General features: G+C 41.3%; 1 protein-coding gene across 5 annotated transcripts in view; it reads right to left on the bottom strand.

Moving 5' to 3' along the window:
* The window catches only part of LRBA (LPS responsive beige-like anchor protein), a 373,617-nt gene extending 354,141 nt beyond the window's left edge, over positions 1–19,476 (bottom strand). For 3 of the 5 annotated variants that reach the window (XM_064416675.1, XM_064416676.1, XM_064416679.1), the window contains exons 1-2: positions 19,266–19,467; positions 18,483–18,951 (exon numbers count right to left, since the gene is read on the bottom strand). In XM_064416675.1, coding sequence (XP_064272745.1) covers positions 18,483–18,701 — 219 coding nt within the window. In that variant the 5' untranslated portion in view covers positions 18,702–18,951; positions 19,266–19,467. Of the gene's footprint in view, positions 1–18,482; positions 18,952–19,265 lie in introns of all 5 variants that reach the window. The other 2 variants (XM_064416678.1, XM_064416677.1) reach the window with 2 other exon arrangements.
* Positions 19,477–19,846: the final 370 nt, after the last annotated feature.

Genomic DNA, 19,846 nt, shown 5'->3' with positions numbered 1-19,846 from the left:
CTAGGGCCAGACACATTTTGTATGAAGCAGAACATAATTATCATAGCCCAGACACTTCAGCATCTTTCCATTCCCGATTCAGGCAGGTCTGGACCAACTCAAATATCATCTTACTCTGGTTTCCAGATTTCTCTGAAAAACATGAAAGATTTCTGCAAGGCCAAACGTATTAAGTTCCACCCAATGTATCAAGCCAATTTCATCATCTTTGGATGGGCTTCCATTAGAACACTGAAATTTCTTCCCTTTACAAACAAAAAGTTTATGCATCATTTATTCTCATAAATACAAAATCCAGACTTTTTAAATTAGTCTACAAGGCTGATCTGCATTCCATAAGACCCCATGGAACTACTTTTAGTACAGTATTTCCAACATCTTCCAATCTCTAGCAGAACACCTCATATAAGAAACACTTGGCTGTTTTTAAGTTTTTGCACTGTTAAACTTGCTGCCACTCAAACCTAAATGACTGCAGGCCTATTGGCAATTGTTCTAAGCTGTCCCCTAATCCACTTTGCCAAGATTTATTATTACACTCAGTCTGCTGACTAACTGCATAAAATATTAGTTGGCCTTATGGTTGATGTTATGCAGGAGGTCACATTAGCACATTGATCCCTGGGTCTGACAATCTATACTTGACACTGTTTCAAGGGGTGCTTTTATTGGCAACTGTAAACTTTGAAGTGCTCTTCCAAGATAAGCGTTTCAGTAGCTGAATCTTAGGAGGAATGTTGCTCTTCCCTCAAACATTTGTATCTTTTCTAACACTTAAACTTCCACTGCTACAAAACAACAGCACCTGCCTTCAAGATTTTTATTTCAGCCCCCACAATTATTGCACAGAGTGATACACTTCTGAAGAGGAATCACTCTGCTTCAATGGAATTCTAGTAACTGGTTTTGTTAAACAATATTATAGTTCTCTTATACTTCTGTGTGGTACAACAAAGTTTTTAAAAATCCATAAGCATATCTCTAGATACCACACATGTAAAACACCATAGAGAGTAAGACAGCATCACATGCAGGTGAACTTAAGTAAAAAACTAAAAAAGCCGACAAAACATTAGGTTTTACCTTAAATTCAAAGAGTCTGAACATATACACTTTTCAGGTGTAAATTGCTATGTCTTAATGCACTAAGTACATTGCAAATAGCTTTATACATGTCCCTGTAAACCTCAGGCTGGTTTCCAAATGTAAAACATCCCCATTGTGGTATCCAGATCAAGTTAATATAAAAACCCAAAGTAAACCTCTCCTCGTACTGGCGTGCCGGGTGAGCACACAATTTGTATTACAGACTTTCTGTAACAGAAAACTGAAGCAAGAAATACAAATACAGATTTTGGCAGGGCCACCACATTATTTCAGCTCTATCAATTGCTGAGTTATGAAGAGTAAGAAAGAAAAACTGTCTCTATTTACTCAAACACTTGCAGTAAGAGCAATGAGGTCTTGGAAATCCAGCAAAACTTATAAACCCTAAGTTTTCTGTAATACCCTTAAGATGTTTGCAAAGTATGGGATTTTCCACCCAGTAAAGTCTCAATTTTCCTTCTGAGATTTATGATATATCTTTTTCCTATTTAGCATTTACTTAAGACTGAATTATGCACCGTGAGTGAAGCAGATTAGCCTTTTAGCCACATTAATCCCTCTTCAAGGGAATAAGTCTGTGGAAGAACATGTATGAGTACTAAGACATACAATTGTAGCATTCTTATTTTATAGAATGACATCACTACTGAAGTATATTTATCCTGTGAAATTGTAGCATTACACACTTGCAAAATATCATGTTTGTTTGGGTTTTTTATACATGTAAACGGAAATACTGAAAAAGAAATTATTCAGTTAGCAACACTGGGGAAAATATGGAGCCAATGGATAGAGGGTGAAAGGAAAAATATTTTTTTCTTTGTGTTTGTCCCGGTTTAGGGCAAATTTGGGACTTAAGGGATGGGATTGTTCAGTTTTTATTTATTACCTTTTGCAAAGCATTCAGCACAAAATACAATTCTTAAGAAACCATTCTTTTTTCAGAATGAACCCAAAACTTATTTCATCCTTGCTGCCATTCACCTGCTTTCTTTTATGTGCAATGCCATCTTCGGCAAAATGTTTACCTAAAAACAGCTGGTAAATGACAGAATTGGAATACAAAAGGTTCCTGTGATACAAATTATTCAAAAATTGAAGAGTACTTCAGTAGAAAAATTTCAACTTTGTTCCTTCCTCTCATGCAAATTTCAAGACAAGAGACAGGAAGGGACATGTGAAACACATTTATAGTCAGCCCAACCAAATACTAATGAAACACTTGAGCAAATGTTCAGGAAGAAACATAAAAGTTATAGAAGAAGAAATTCAAGTTACGCTTATCTGTAACCTTATCAAGGCATAAAGCTAGTGTCAATTATGCCCTGACAAAATACTGCCAGCTGCAGTTTGTAACTTCGTACAAAGCAATTTACAGACAAGCCAGAAAAGAGAACAGCTTTCAACATCTAGAAAATTCTAGCAAATGAGCATTTGACTGAAACACCAACAAATCACATTCAATAACTGTGCTGTTCCAGTGATTCTATCAACTCAAAGATCCCTATTTTCAAAAACAAGGTAAACAAATAAATTTTAAGAATAATAATTTTTTTACTTAAAATGCCATTGCCATTACATTTACTACATAACTGAATCACAAGTATCTTGCTGAATGTCACTACCCTTCCAAATCAAAAGGTCATATGAAGCAAAGTTCTATTTTTGATTTACACACTTCCCATTAAGACAACTAACCAGAGTGCTGAAAACTGCATCCACCTGTTTCTTGAACAGTGGTGGGACTGTTTGCAAAAGTTTGGAGCTGATTTAGCTGCATAACTCTGGAGACTGCTGCAAATCCTGATGCCACTAAAGTAAAGAACAATCCTTACAGTGCTTTTCTCCCTTTCTGCATGTGGACAGTCCAGGCCAAGAGGACAGGCTGCAGCAAATGTAGGGCAAAGCACTAACACAGTTCTAGACGGAGCAGAAAATACAGAAGAAACACACAGTAACCACATTCTCCCCGAGAAAATTTATCAGTGGCAAGCACTTCATCACCACCAAAGCTCTGCACTGAGGGGACCAAGAGGGAAAGAAGAGGGTCATGGAAAATAAAGCTACAGATAAAACCCCCTCTCCATGGTAGATGCTTAAATTCCTAAAATATTATGTACTCATTTGCTCGGCAACCATTTTTAATTAAATGGGGTTTATCCTATTATACCACTTTAACTATGTTACACATGGCACTACAGATGGTGCTAAATGACTCCAGGTAATCAGAGGAATGCTCTTGTGAGATAGCAACACTTAAGAAACTATAAAATTAGATTTCTTTTTCTCGTTATGTTCCAGTCCTGTTTCTCACTGTGTTTAATACAAAACTAATTTCAGCTTTATAGTGCAGTAACATTTTTGGAACCCAAAAATATGTGAAGTCAGTCATGCAAAAATCAAGACTTTGTTAGACTATCATAAATAACCTGAGAAATGCATCCATTTGAGGAAGAATTTTAAGGAGTCTGGTAGGGAAACAGGAGTACATTTCTATGTTTATGCCCCCTACTACTCCAAAAATTAGGAATAGCTTTTATTCACAATACATAAAAATGCTACATTTATGAAATAACCCAATTTACATATTTCCATATTTAATATGCATTTGGTCCATGAATCACCCACCCTACTAGCCTTAATTCTTTCCATCAAATCCACAATTATATTCTCATAAATTCAAAAGCATCATCTTAGGGGACAAGGGACCTTAATTTTTTTTCAAATTACACTAGTCAAATTACCAGTTCAAAAAGTTTTTCACATTGTGAGTATAAAAGCTCTTGTTTCTAACCTCAGAAAGCTGTTGGCAGTAACTACGATTATGGCCATCTGCAGTAATAGCAGTGACAACAGCTGCAGCCAAAGCCAAGCAAGCCAGATACTGCAAACTATAACACATCTGTCCCTCCTCAGAAATCATCCTTCACACCTGGCATTTGCTGCACAAAACTAGAAAGATCTATCCACAATGTATCTCCTTCACACAACGTACAGGAACTCCAAACCTTAGCTGCTAACAGTTACACATTTCTGACTTCAGATTTGAAAACCTGAGAATTTTCACTTCTTCCTCCATTCAAAGCTGCTTCTTCAGTACACACACTCCAGAGAATGAGCAGATAAAACAGAAAAACAATTCCCAGTGTCAATTTTAGCACTAGCAAACAGGATCACCTCTGTATTTGTATACTTTCTCTGGTAATTATTTTTTCAATGCAAAGAGCAAATATTATTTCTGCCAATACATGTTAATACAAACAGCAACTATTACTCTTCCTGATACGTGTTGTTCTTCACTTCAAAGAAAAATATAAGCATTTTGCATTCACACAACTACTATTAGTTGGGTTTGGGTTCAAGCAAGTATTACGCAAGTTCTAGCATGACTTTAAGGTTTAGGACACCCTACTTTGGGAACCTGTTTGCACAACACAGCCTGTCTCCTGCCTTTACAGGAACAAGCCTCTCACTGCACTGTCAGTCACCAGGAACAGCTTTTGTGTTCAGTTCCCTTTGCATAACTAAGCACTATGTAAAGTAGTGACTGGCAATAAGATTCTCAACACACAGCTGATAAAGTCCTCTAATTTCTCACTGCAGTTAGGAGACAGCTAACTTTTGGGACAAATAGAATGTTTCAACAAAACACAAAAGTTTGTCATTTTCCCAATATATTAAAAAAATAAAGTTGTAGCTCCTCACCCCCCAAGTCTAGCAGAGGACTTGAGTGTTTACAACTTTTCTTCAGTGACAGCCACTGTTATGAGACAGGTCACAACCACAGCAAGACAAATCCCAAACAACACAGCTTCATATTCCACTCTCCAAGTTGTAGCAATACCATCCTTGCTAGAGCTTCAATCTATATAACCTCATTTCAGGTTTTAGGTCATTGCTTTCTGAAGAGCTTCAGCCACAGCTGTAGCAGGTTAAAAACAGCCAAAAAAATACCCATATCGCAAATTACATTCTTTAAAAACTAGACTTCCCATCTCCCTTTTTTTTTTCAAGTATTAGGCAACTACAGAATTAGCACAGCAGTATCTTACTGATAAAGTGGCTTCTCAGGAATATTGCTCTTATGGTGTTCACAAAGTGATTAATAGACACCCACGTTGTCTTAGAACACTAAAGTATAGCTGATTTCACAGCTTCCCAATTTCTAGGTCTCATTTGACAATTTCACTTTTTATTTCCTTGTTTTTAAACAGGTTTTTTTTGGCATCTACTCCATATCTCAGGAATTGGAAAACAAGTATCTAAATGGCAACCTACATATAGCAAGTACCCCTCAGAGGATATTTCATGACTTTAGCTAACAGCAGTGAAATCTTGCTATATCCTGATATGTATTGACAGATAATTGTACAATCAGAGAATCACCCCACCTGTTTAAAACACGGGGAGATCAGAAGAGAAGAAAAAAATCAGTCCTTCATAAGAAGGACAGCTTGTTACACTTTCAGAATGAGAGCCCAGCTTCACCTTCCAGCTGCCTTACAACAAAATTTGCAGATGAAACAGAACCAATTCTGTGTAGACAAAGTAGAAGAACAATGGGCGCTGCCTGGAACTGCAATATTTCATTCCAGTCTGTAAAGTTTATGTGGCTATTTATTAGAAAAGTCACATTCTAAGTTACAACAAACAGAACAAATGTTTTCCTTTCTGCCTTGTAAATACAAAAGGAATTCACACATCACCTGGCAGCTCTAGAGCCAGGTACTTAGACTCAATACTCTTGATTATCAAGGAGGAAGAGTAGCTGGGCCAAGCAGTGAGAAGCCCAACACAACCATCCTCCTTTTCTAGGTTCCAACTCAACTTCCTTGATCAGCCTGACTGCACCCAGCAGAAAACACATTTGCTGCTGCTTTGAAAGCACAGAATCACAGAACAGTTTGAGCTGGGAAGGGCCATAAACATGACCTAGCTCCAAACTCCCCATGGTGCACAGGGATGCCACCCACTAGATCAAGTTGCTCAGGGCTCCATCCAACCTGGCCTTGAACACTCCCAGCAGTGAGGCACCCACAATCTCCTGTGCAGCCTGTGCCAGTGCCTCACCACCCACTGAGTAAAGACATTCTTCTTGACATCTAATCTAAACCTGCCTGCTTTCAGTACTGTATGTGCAGCAAGAGTGTGTGTGCTAGAATATCTGTTGTTATGTGACCAAAGGCGGAACCCACACGGCTCTGGAGCACAGTATCACACAAAAAAAGGGTAGAACTTCAGAGAAAATCCTTGAAGATTGCTTAAAACAGAAGACACCGGGCAATCTTAAGATATGAACCACTGACTCTTCAGAGCAACTTCTCGATTATCTTAACATCTTTTCCAGTACACATCTGGCTGTATAAATACCTTAGAGGGTCACAGCAGCAGAACATGGAAATGCCTTACAGAGATCACAACTATGTCACACATAACTAATATTTCATAATTACAGTTGCCATCCATACATTTGATTATTCTGTTTTCTTTCATGCCATGGTTAATTTAACCAGAGAGAGTTAGCATGCAGGCTCATAATGGGCAATAACTCCTCTTGGCCAAATTATTAACCTTCCTAAACAAAGGCATCTTTGCCTTCAAAATTCTGAATATTAAGACTGAGGTTCAGGCACCTTTTAATATAGAAATTTGCACATACAATTACTGCAATTGAGCAATCCTTTACTCTGCATCAATCCCATTGTTATAATGATCAATACCTGTTTTAAGAATCAATATGTGCATTCAAGCATTCTTCCCAATGTGCACAGTAAGGTCAGAGGCAATCAAACCCATTTAGAAGGATCCTTGGTGAACAAATTCCCTTAAGAGTTGAGAAACAGAATTCTAACTACCACTCTAGCCTCATATATGTGAGCACTAGAGCTATAGCAAATATTAAACCTGACTCTTAGAAGCTGAGAAGTTGCACATCCAGCTGGAAAATTACTCTAAATGAGCATTTAAAGCTATTCACCTCCTTCCCCATATACCCACTTTACCAGGAAATTGAGGAATCAAGATCACTCAGTGCTACAGAACCCAAACACAGTGCCAACCCACAGAAGACACACTGTAAGTGTATTTCAAAGCTAAAGAGCTATTCTGCACAGTAGGTATCATGCATGGTGCAAAATGGTAACTAAGCCTGTGTGTGACAGTCCCATTGTCAGTAATATGCAGCATCACTACACTGAAATGCACAGAAACGTCCTGTTCAGGATGATACTGGAATTCAGCTACAAGCCCAGGAATGAGGCATGAAACACTCATTAAACCCCACATGTCAGCAATAGCTACAGGACAGTGTCACACTACAGAGCAAACGAAAGCACAGACACTAAACAATACATGACAGAGATGGCACAAGCCAAAAGCCACTGAAACAACTCTCCCTCCCGTGCCACCACATGTAAATTAAGCTAAAATTCCTGGCACTCTTGTGTACTTAAAAGTGGGTTTTCCTATAGAGATGAACAAAGAATTGCAAAATCACCAAACGGTTTGGGTGGGAAAGGACCTTGAAGATCATTTGGTTCCATCCCTTCTGCCATGGGCAGGGACACCTTGCACTACACCAGGCAGCTCAAAGCCCCATCCAGCCTGACCTTGAACACTTCCAGGGGTGGGGCATCCACAACTTCTCCGGACAATCTGTTATCTTGTGAGTGGCCCATCCATCAAATTCATACCCCTCCAGTTTATAGACAAGGATGTTGTGCCAAATGCTTTGCACAAGTCCAGAGAGATGACATCAGTTGTTCTTCCCCCATCCACCAGTGCTGCAAGCCCATCACTGAAGGCGACTAAATGTGTCAGGCCCTTTGATTTGCCCTCAGTGACACCTTGTTGGCTGTCACCAATCACCTTATTTTCGCTGTGCCTTAGCACAATTTCCAGAAGCATCTGTTCCATGATCCTGTAAGGCACACAGGTGAAACTCAACAGCCTGGAATCTCCCTGGTCCTTCCTTTTTTTCCTTCTTTTAACAATGGGAGTTATGTTTTCCCTCTTCCAGTCACTGGTAACTTCACCAGTCTGCCACAACTCTCCTAATAGGACAGATAGTGACAAGATCATGATATTTAGATAGTCAGGATTTGAATCCATAAGCTTGAATTTGAAACAAACAGTTTATAATCAAGTTTTATAACAGTGCAATTACAGTGATTAAACTAAACTGCTCATGTGTGATGTTATTTTATGACAATTTCTTTGGGCAGCTTGGATGCTCCTCTAAACTTCTATTCATAAGTCTAGAATGAAATAGATCCCAACTATGCCTTGCATACCTAATTGAGGAATCCCTACAGACACATCCATCTTTAAAGAACAGCAACAAAGACATACAGAACAGCAACAAAGACATCAAGACTAACTCAGCACTCAAATAAAATTTCAGGGTTTTTTCCCCCATTTCCACTTTGTATCCAGTACTCCAGGTTTCTCAATTTGCACACACAAAACCCAGCTGAGGGTAAGCCTGAACTGACAAGTTTGCTTGTTACAGTCACCTACATCATCTGACAATGTGAAAATTATTTTCACCACGTGTCTTTTTTTTTGGAGGAGAGGGCAGACAATACACTACACTAACTTGTATCAAGAAGTGTTATATGAGTTTTTTTCAATTTCTTAATGATCCAGTTGGAAACTTACCTGAAAAATGACAGCACCATCATGAAGCAGGAAACCCAAGTTTCTGCCTCTAAATTCTATCTTTTTGAAACATGTCCAAACAACTCTAGTGATATCTTAGTCACTGGACAAAGCCCTTCACCTGAAAATAATGCACTTTCCAGGAATGAAGTCAGGATTTGGTACATTACAAAGAAATCTTTAGTGAAGTCCTAACATGCAGGAAAAAATCCACTGTCTTCCAGCTCCAAACCTTCCCTGCATGTATGAGTGATTAGAAAACCTTATTCAAACACATTAACCACGAGGTCTGACATTTTTTTCTTTCTGTGCCTTCTCCCCAAACTCATTAATCTGGCATTTTTTGCTGTGTATGAGCCTAGTCTTTGCAGAAGAGGTGTTACAAGTGCTCCTTTCCAAGTCACTCACAGCATCCTCAATCCTGACAAATGGCAATTTGAATCTCTTCCTGCTAAGGGGAGAAATCAGGGTGGCTTTCACTTCCTGCAGAGGTGAGACTTCACCAAATCAGCAAAACTCCCAAAGAGCCATATACATTCCTCTTTAAAAGCAGTGCACAGGAAGGGCACAAGTCTTCAGCAACCAGGTCTCAGATGAGTCATGGAATAAACATGTCCCCAGGGCAATGCTCCTGCCCATCAGCTGATCCACAGCAACTGCAGCACACAGTGGCATTCACAGATTCCCAGCCAGCTGCAGATTCCAGTGAGTGCTCAGACTCATTTCTGCAGCCAAGGATGAAGGCAGCAGGTGCCAGGTCATGGAAGAGGAGGCAAGGGGGCACAGAAAGGACAAAGCAGTGCCCCAATGTGAGGTGAGGGAGTGGATAATCTAGTGTGGCACAAGACTGGGACCTTAATTTTAAGGTAAAAATGGGCAAGGAAACATGGCAATAATCTCCTCATAAGCATTTACTGGTGTATATATAAAGATGGGCAACCTTGGTACAGTTTCTGATCCTGAGAACTCTTTTCAGAGCACTTTGCTGTTCAGTTGAGCACCACTGCTGCCCTGTTTAAAACAAGGACATTTGAAGTGATAAAGACATCATAGCTTCAGAAGGTAACCTTAGCTGTAGATTACAAATTGGACAGAGAATCTTTTACAATTCCAATTGAAATATCCATTCCCAGCATCTCAGGTGTTCTCCCATTTTATAACAGCAGCAATATATTGAAAACACACATCTCCCCATCTCATGTTTGACAGTTCAAAATACATTTTAAAAAATGCAATCACAGTTACTCAGTTTTATATTCCATATCACACACCTAAAAGCCAGGCATTAGGGCACCTAAATTACATATTGGAACCAAATCCTATGGTATAAGTAAGCTCCCATTATATAGGGAGAAAAAAAAAAAGCTTGCAAGTTCTTTTCAATCAAGTTCACAACCACAGCTAGAGACAAATCACATGCTCAGTTTCAACAAAAACATTAGCAGGAGGCAGATGCTGACTGGACTAATAGTTTCCATTTGTTTATTTAACAGTCATGCACCATTCACAACATTAGTAATTTGGTTCTTATCCTCTCCTCAATGGCATTGTTTTAAGGCTCATCAGCAATTCTACTTCTGTATCACTGGCCATATTTTGTAACTGAAGTCTATGATTCCACATAAAAAGCTTTTGGGTTTGGTTTGATGGACAGGAGGGTGGGGAAAATGTGTTGTTTTACAGGTTGGTTTGGGAGTTTTTATGGGGAGGGGATTGTTGTTTTGGTTTTGGTTTTTTGGATTTTTTTTGTGATGGTGGTTTTTGGTTAAGCATTTGGTTAAGGATTGATCCAAGGTACACCTGGATCACTAATAATCATTCACAAAACAATTGTCCTTAGGAATACTGTTTTAACTCCAAGAAGTACAAACAGCACAACTTAGAAGCTTCTCTAATAACACACTACTAAACTTAAAAGTTGCAGGATCTGCAAAGCCTTTATTCAGCAGTTCTACAGCAACAGGGTTTATCTCACTCCTTACCTGCCCCCCACCCAAACCACATTTGGGAAAGCAGCCAGTACAAATCCCACCCAAACATACAGTTTGATAAAGGAACCACTTTGTGAGGGGTTTACCATGCAAGTGTTCAGCATCCTGGACTCCATAATCACACGTTTCCCAGTTTACTGTGAGATGCTACTGGTTCTCTTCTTGCTGGTCTCTTATTACAGAAATTGCCCTCCTGCTGCAGTTACCATCTTACCTGCTGCTTCCTGGTGCCTCTTGTCTTTCAGGATTTCCCAAAGAGAGAATAAATAAGCCACAGGTCACCCCATGCATTCTTACAGTTACTGTTTTACAGGGCTAGTCCAGGACAAACCTAGAAATTTAGAGTATTTTAACTGGGGCAAATAGAATAGGCTCCATTTAGTGAATTTATCTCAGTAATTTCTGTCCATACCTCAGACAACTGCTGATGGAAAAAGGGGAAATGCTCACACATACATAACAAACTTTCATAGAACAAATGAGTCCTACACCATTACTCTGGTTTTGATTTCCAACTGCAAAGGAAAGATAACCCAGAAGTCTTCAAGTCTTGATTTCTTCAGCTGCATCAACAAAGAAGAAGAGGCTGTTGCCTGAACAATTCAATTCCAAATAATCTGAATTTTCTGCATTGATGCATATGGATTTTTTTTCCTAGATATATGCAGAACACAAAAACATCAATACAACTATTCATATGCAGGCTGCAGTAAAGAGACTTGCAGCTCAAACTCATGGAACATTTACAGAAGGCAACAGAGCACATCCTATTCCCACTAGCAATTCTCATTTAAATATCTTCTCAAGGCAGCTATTAACAAGAAAATCATGCCTGGGCTGCTCCCAGCTCCCCAGTTACTACTGGGGGAATCCAGTGCAACAGAAGGCATTAGATTTTTCTTCTCCACAAATTAGTTTCTATTTAGGAACTACTTATGCCTATTTGTGAAGCTCTGGAATCTAAAGCACTGCGGCAACACAAGCTCTTCACAAATTATTCCAGGCTCCCAGTGTCACCACAAAGCCCCCAGTGGCTCAGAGAAAGGTTCTATTGCAACTCCTGCAGTATCATCACCTGGTGAGTTTGCTTACAGCAGTTGTGCAAGGATGCATCTCGATTGCTATCTGCCCTAAGCACAGAGCTGCATGCTGGAAACTGCAGTCTCCACTGGCCACGCAGAGCATTCACAAAGCAGGTGGCAATGCTATCCTGTTTTACCCCATTCACGGAGCCCTCAGACTCCTGGCAAACAGCCAAAGCTCACAAAGCTTCAGGGTTTCCCAGAGTCAAATAGAAATGGCCAAACTTGCTTTTGGATGGGCAGTAACGTGATCCAGCCTGATATCAAGTTCGCCAGAAAAATCCAGAATTAGTTAAAGCAGAAACATAATCTAAATTAGGACATTAGTAATTAGGTCAAGCTAATACCAAAAACCATTATGCAAAACGTTGCGAAGAGGCCAGCAAGGCCTCCGGGGGCTGGGGAAGACACTCGAACAGCAGAAAGTTAGCTAACTGTAATTAGTGATTATGAACAAAAACTTTCTGCCAGATTGACCCACTTAAAATAAATAGAAGTTTTTAAAAATATATGCATAAATTTAATGCATGCAAGACTGAATTTGACAGAATAGATTTTTAAAGAAGACAGAAAAGGACAGAAACACCAAAGGTAGCAAGAAGCTATTTCACATCCCAGTGACTAAACAGCAGAGCTTATTTCATCTGTGCAATGGATTAAAGCTTCTTCCTTAAGGCTCATAAAGAACTTGATGACTGCATGAAGACAGAAGCTATCAGTGCTTTAAGCTGCCAACTTATCTAGCAAAAAATAAAAGGTCAGAGCAATGCATCAAGTGAGAGACAGCTCAGAATGAGCACAGGTTCACCAAGAGGTGGTAAAGCAAATATACAGATAGTGAATGAAACCACAGACAAAGCTCATTTTTTATCTTTCATCAGACTTCAATCCAGAACACATGCCAAAAAAAATATCAGGCTTGATGATTTTCAGAAGACTGGGACTTCTCAGCAAACTTCAGCATTTGAACGTACACCGGGCTAGTCACTGAGTACTGAAGACTATACCAAACCAACCCTACCTCAGAAAAGAATTGAGCAAATACTTCATCTTTGATTTTCCTCAACCTCCGATGTTCAGCCAATACAGCAACTTCAAAAGCCTTCTCATCACTCACATTCATCTTCAAAGAGATTATCAGAGGAGTGAACCAAAGCGTGTTGATTCAACATGCATTTATAAATATCCATTTTTGTATCACTCTGCAATATCCAGCCTTTGTGGCAACCTTGACATGCCATCCACCTGCTTCCCTGATGCTTTTGACTAATTTCATTCTATTCCCTAATCCGCAGATGCTTTTCCTGAGCCAGTCCATATGGCCCCTAGGTTTCTGTGCTCTCTGCACTGCTGGGTCAGGCCCATGGTCCATCCGGCCCAGGACTGTCTGGCAGAAGCAGCAAAAAACACTACCCAGAGTCAGCAAAGCAACTGCAATGGAAACCTGACTCCCTCTCCTCTGTTACCAGACACCACCTAGAAAAATCTGTCATTGAACTGATGTGTTCCCCTCTAAAGGGGAGTTCTGAGCCATGCTATGAACACATTTTGACCAGGCTTCCTTGTAGAACAAACTGCTAATTAAAAACTGCCTAACAAATTTTGCATTATTGAGACAAGATACACATAAATGCCCAGCTCAGCCTTGCTTTTTTGGCTTTATGTTTGTACAGAGTCTATTAGTGCCAGTACAGGATGCCAACACTGCTGGAAAACACAAAGCATGTTCCAGGCTTTCACAGACACTTAAAATCTCAGATGGGACACAAAAAGCTATAGAAGTCTGGCAACTTAGCAGAAGAGTAAGCAAAACTGAACACTTTCCCATAAGTCTTTGAAATTTTGTCCTCAATATTTTGTTGTCCTACATTGTGTTTTAAGTTACAGGAGGGAGTTGATACTACAACCAAAGTACAAACCAGCTCCTGTTCAGAGCCTAGACAATTTTCTTCTACATTGTTGCATGCCTAATTAAAGACTGCCATTACCACCTCACTACATTCCACACCTTTCTCAGCCAACCACAAAATTTCCCTCAGCTCCTGCATATACTACATAGAGTATATTCCACTAACTACAAAGTAATGTCCAAGTTGCATCAACACCTGAAAAAACCCCAATATGCATCACTTCAATAAGTAAAAACCATGCATGACCTCTAAGACAGCTGACTGTTCCATTTACTATGATTTTTTAAAAAAAACCCTACAAGCTTGACCCAGCTAAAGCCACAGACTTACCTTATCATCTGTACTTTAAGTGGACAGAAGTGACTGAACTAGGATAACTGTAGCCAGAGGTGTATTTACTAGGAAGCTACTAAGGAAGACTGTGTCTATTAAGAAACACACAATATACAGTGATATTCTAGGAACTACTTGGTTACCCTCACTTGTCATCAGCATTGATAAGTTTATGTAGAAAATAAAGTCTCTGAAAACATACAGTAATGTAATGAAAGGAATGCATTGTTATAAAGACATTTATGGTGGATTTTTACTACTGCAATACATTTAATTCTATCAGCATTAACTTTGGGGGCTTTCTACAACATGATACATGCAAAGTAAGTCTGTGACAAGAGATGAGAAAAGGGGAACTCAGACTTCATTAAAACCATTATGAGTTACAGAGTTCTAGTTGCATTTGTGTGCCAAAACCATCCAAATTAGAAATGTGATGTATCAGCAGGAAAATAATCTGTAAGAATTTTTTTAAGTTAGTTTGATTTTTTGTTTGTGATTTTAGTTTGTCTGGGAGAAGTGAAAAAGCTGACAAATTAAATTTACAAAGCACTTTAAGCCTCTGCTCCTCAGATCCCATTATTTTTCCTCCAAAGGTGATAAAAACTTGTGTTTCTTTCTCATTTGCACTTTGTCACTCTTGGTGAGGATCGCATAATCCATGAACAGAATCAGAAGCAACAGCACACTCTCTTCACCAAAGAGAAATTTGGAAAAAAAAAAAAAAAAAGTCTTTGCAACACAGACTGAGGGGAAAAAATTGAGTCAAATCAAGTAACAATCTATACCATAATCAATAAAACAATGTGAAGCATTAAAGCTTTTTTAAACAAAACTGGCTTAGAGCTATTTTAAGTTAGTAACAGATCCACTGTAAGTAATTTATTTTTTCATTCTATCATCTTCTCCAACCAGGAGGGTTTTTTATTTTAATAAACTAAGAAGGCAAATATGAAGCAATGAACAGGGATTCACCTGATTCGTATGCAAAGAAAATTAAAGGAGTTATTTCTGCCTTAAGTCAATTAAAAATAAAATTCACAATGCATGAGGAATATATATCCATAGTTTAGCTTAGTCTGTCTAAAAAAGTAACAATAGATTAATACTTGAACAAGAAAGTGGTTTCAAAGTTGCCACAGAATAATCAGTTTCTTGCAAGTTCCTATTCCCCTCTTCACTTTTAAGGGGTGCTGAAATACACAAAGACATAGTCAACATAAGCTGGGAGGCTGTGTCCATTGAGGAAACTGACCAAAACCAAAGCAGATCAGCTTGTATGTTTCTAGGAGCAGAATTTCCAAAGACAACAAAACGAGACTAGCAGAGTTTCGATGCTAGAAGTGAGCTCACTAAGCACTTTGTTACATTGCCGGACAGAGAAAATGTCAGAGGTGGCTCTCCAAGATCCACCACTGCTGAAGTGAACAACTTATTTGCTCGAGTAATCAAAGCCACAGAGGCTTACATTTCTTTAGAAAGCAGCAGATCAATTACTGTGCACTTTAGAGTTTTGACCTCGTGAGTCTTTTACATATAAGATGTGATCACCTCTTAAAGATGAGAAACATTAGGACAACACTTCGGTCTTCTCTTGATAACCTCCTTATGCTACAGCAATTGGAAGGGCATAACTAAGAGCAACATGTTTTCTCAAGAAATTCAAATTAGAGCACCTAACCTCCCTGTCCTAAAAACAATCTCTCCATGTTTGAGGATGGTTATGCTATCAAGAATAAATATGCTAAGCCAGATTTCCACCCAGATTTGCCCAGCCCTCCTTGCACTCTGGTCTAAAGATGCCTCAAATTAGTGACCAAATAAAACCCCAGATAGCGTAGGTGTCCTCTTTCCAAATCAAGAGAAGCAGGCTAGCAGAGCTCTGCTCCCATCCCTGGTGACTGCAGCTGTGAGTCACCACACAGAATGAAACCAGACAGGAGGGGATACAGGGCTTAGCCCCATCAGGCAACAGCAGATCAGGGCGTGATTACCCCTGCTCAGCCTGCACACACCCGAGGAAACGCGCTCCCAGAGCCACTGGGAAACAAACTACCAGAAAAGCCAGAGCTAAGACTCACCTTTTCAGAGAGAAGTTACAGATTTTCTGTACACCCACACAGAGGAAACCACTGCTAACCTGTACTTGACACACCTTAAATTCTGGTCAGTGCGATTTCAGAGGTATTAACTGACGAAATGGTCACAGGTAACAAATTAACAGAGGCAGAACTCTGTGACAGATGAATGAGCACTGCTCTAAAGGGAGACTTCATATCCCTCATATCCCAAAAAAAGCTACATCGAAAAGTCAGCTTCACAGTTTTTATTTAAAAAAAATCTAGAAAATAATGGCTTTCTGTAACAAAAATTAGGAGTTTGTTGGCTGGTTTGATTTTTTCATGCTTTTCAATATCTTCCAAAATACCTGGATGTTTCCCTAGGACTCAAAGAAATCAAGGGGCCTACTGTTTTTGCTATTGCTCCAAAATTCAAAATTCGGATTTTGTTCTCACATATCCAGGCAAAGTGTCCTCACTACCAAACTGTTGGCTGTGTCATGACACCCATCAGCTGATGAAACAACATGGGGCACAACCATGACCTTTAGCCTCCCACATGTAGGCAGGTGTGCTGAAATGGTTGAGGAATCTTCTCAGAGAGGTCAGGATTGCTGTTACACTTGTAGAAAAAGTGAGAACACAGTTTCAAAAATTTCCAGTGCCAGAAACTCTCCCCTGTGTATCTGGGAAATGAAGAACCAGGAAAATGCAAGCCACAGGTCAAATTCTCCAGACCTCTTAATCTAAAATCAAGGGTACTCTAAATCACACTGAAGTTTTTGCTCCTCTTTTGAGCAAAATGGAGCAGAAGAAGAATCACAGAAATCGAGGAGCTTTTACAATTTTAATTATTCTGCTGAACCTCTTTCCACTGCTGCTATAAAATACACCTCCAGCACGCCACTCAAAAGACTATGCTAGAAACAAAGCAAAATTTAACATGTTCATGAACAATTTCCCCTCCCACAAGTGTCTTAAATTCTAAATTATTCACCAGAATTTCCTTTTGAACCTCATGTCCATATATGTGAGCATTGTGTTTAGTCCAGGACATTGTCAAGTGAACTCCAAGTAACTTTAATCACTTCCTCATACTTGAAGCATCCATGAAACCTCTGATCTGCACTTTATTTTGTCACTACTGCCATTCCCCTGTATTGAGATTTTCATCCAATCTAGGGCATTACACTGTTAACGCAAAAATATTCCAAAACATATATTTATCATAACCCAAGAGGATAACACCAAAAAACATGAAACAGACACTGCACACTTAGTGTGCACACAAATACTTAGTGACCACTGAAACTTACATATAACAAAGAATACCAAAACCAAAATAACTGAAATGCAAACAGCATAAAAAACCAGTATGACTTCTGCCTCAACTTTGTTACTGAGCTTTATATTATTAAATGCTCTCACTTCCTGGTTTGTCAGAAACCACATTGTTTTAGAGTTAGAGCTGCTCACTCAAAGGAAGAAGGAGGGACGATAATTGTTTTTAGAGATGTTTTAGGAGCTCTGGTAATAGCAGAGTATCTTTGTAAACTTGAGGGGTTTTCTCCTAACATTTGATGTCCTGCATCAAGGAAACATTACTTACTAGTCTAATTGCTTTAAATTAGGTAATTTAAAGCAATTGGCCCAAAAAGTTCAGTAGTATATAATAAATTTGTAGCTTCGACAAGGAAAAGTTGTATCCTCAATGTTTAGTGAGATCTGTTATGAACTATTAGATACAGCCACACAGCATTCAAAAAATAGCAGCTGAGTCCCTAATTCATTAATTTTAAAAGGACACTGAAACCATATTCTACTCCTCCCAAAAAGCAGACCGTATAAAACAAGTTTGAATGAGCTACTCCCTGACACCCACGCCACCTGCACATGGAACATGAAAGTTCTACCTGCTTCCAAAGCCAACAGAAAGCAAGAAGGGATGCAAACATCTCTGAAAAACTGCTTTGACTTAAAACAGTGTGTTTCGAAGACAGTTTGAGTTACTAAATTAACATTTAACTTTCTTGTTGACTACACCTGCTAAATGTTTAAACATAACAATACGCTTCTCATTTCTAAATAAAGGAACAACTTCTCTGAGGAAAACAGAGGAGGAGGATGCTTACAGCTGATTCAAGTATAAGAGTGTCTATAAAGAGGCTTATATGCTTCTTTCCCAGCTTTTGTGGTAAGTAAAAAGAACATGGTTGAAATCCAGCATGGTGAAAGTGTAAACATGTAAAAAAATATTAACAGATAAATAGCATCAAAAAATCTGCAAATTCTTCTGCACACCCATGCTGTTTTATCCCCACATTCAGGCAATCAACTTACCAGGTTAAACACAGTGTCGACTATGTCTCTGTTGGACACTTCACCAACTTCCACCAGTCCTGTCAGCACAGCGAATTTCATCTTAATGCCTCGGATGGGGACTCCTGGATTCAAAGGCTGCAGCACACTTCCCCCTTCAGCAGCATTTCCTTCTTTTCCCGCTCCTCCTCCTCCATCATCACCTGTTGGCTGAACAACTTGTTTCCCTTCACTCGCCATGGCCAGTTCCCCGCAGGCTCCGGCTTCCAGCGCCAGCTCCACACGCTCGCCGCTCCGGGAAGACCTGGTCAGCCGGGAAGGTGAGCGGCGGCCCTCTCCTTCCTTCCCGTGAGCTCCGGTTCCCGAGGAAAGCGTTGTCCGGCGGGGGAGGGTGTCAGGCGGGCGGGGAGGACGCGCCCTGGAAGTCGCGGCTCTCTCCTCGGCAGGAGGCGTCTGTCACCGCGCTGCCCTCGGGCAGGTACCGGCAGCCCTGAAGGACAACCCGCGGCGTGCTCAGCCCGCGCTCCGCCGGGCGCTGCCCGCACGTCCCGGCCCCTGCCCCGCGCCCGCCGGGAGCCGCCCTGCGAGCGCTCACGCCTCTCCCCGCGGAAGTGCTCCCGGACCCGCCGTGCTCCGAGCCCCCACCTCAACGGTTTAATCTGCTTTTTTCTCTTTTTTTTTTCCTTTCTTTTTACCGAGAGGGAACGCGCTCCTCCTTCCCGCCCGGCTGCTGCCCGCCGCGGCCCCGGCTCCGCTGGGGCACGGCCCCGGGCAGGTGCAGCGCCCCGCCAAGTTCGCACTCACCGCGGGCTGCGCAGGGGGCGCGGGCTGCCCGACGCGCGGCTCCGGGGCCGGGAGGCGGCTGCACTGCCCGGCTGCGGGCTGCGCCGCGCCGCCCGCCACTCCGCCCGCCCAAAGGCGCCCCAAGTTCCAGCCGCCGCCGCCGCCGCCGCCGCCGCCGCTGCTGCCGCCGCCTCACAGCGCGGTGCCGCTCAGCCCCATCTCCTTCCTGCCGGCGCGGCCGCTCGCTGCCGCCATGACAGCGCGGAGCCCCCGGAGCGCCTGCGCGGGCCGGGCGCGGGCGGGGCCCGGCGCGGGGCGGGGGCCGCGGGCTGCGCACGCCCAGGTGCGCGCAGGTGAGCGCAGGTGAGCGGGAGCCGCGCCCGCCCCCTCAGCCCCCTCAGCGCCGCTCACCTGTGGGCATGCAGCGCCCGCTGGGCCCGGAGGCTGTGCGCGGTAACTCGTCCCAGACTGTTGCGGTGTTCACAGAGCTGGTAGGGAAGGGGCCTCTGGAGATCATCTGGTCCATCCCCCCTGCCAAGGCAGGGTCACCTGGAGCAGGTGGCACGTCCAGGTGGGCCTGGAATGTCTGGAATGTCAGAGAG

This window comes from Passer domesticus, chromosome 4 (genome assembly GCF_036417665.1).
Source record: "Passer domesticus isolate bPasDom1 chromosome 4, bPasDom1.hap1, whole genome shotgun sequence".
NCBI lineage: Eukaryota > Metazoa > Chordata > Aves > Passeriformes > Passeridae > Passer > Passer domesticus.
This window is presented reverse-complemented; position numbering and strand designations above follow the sequence as displayed.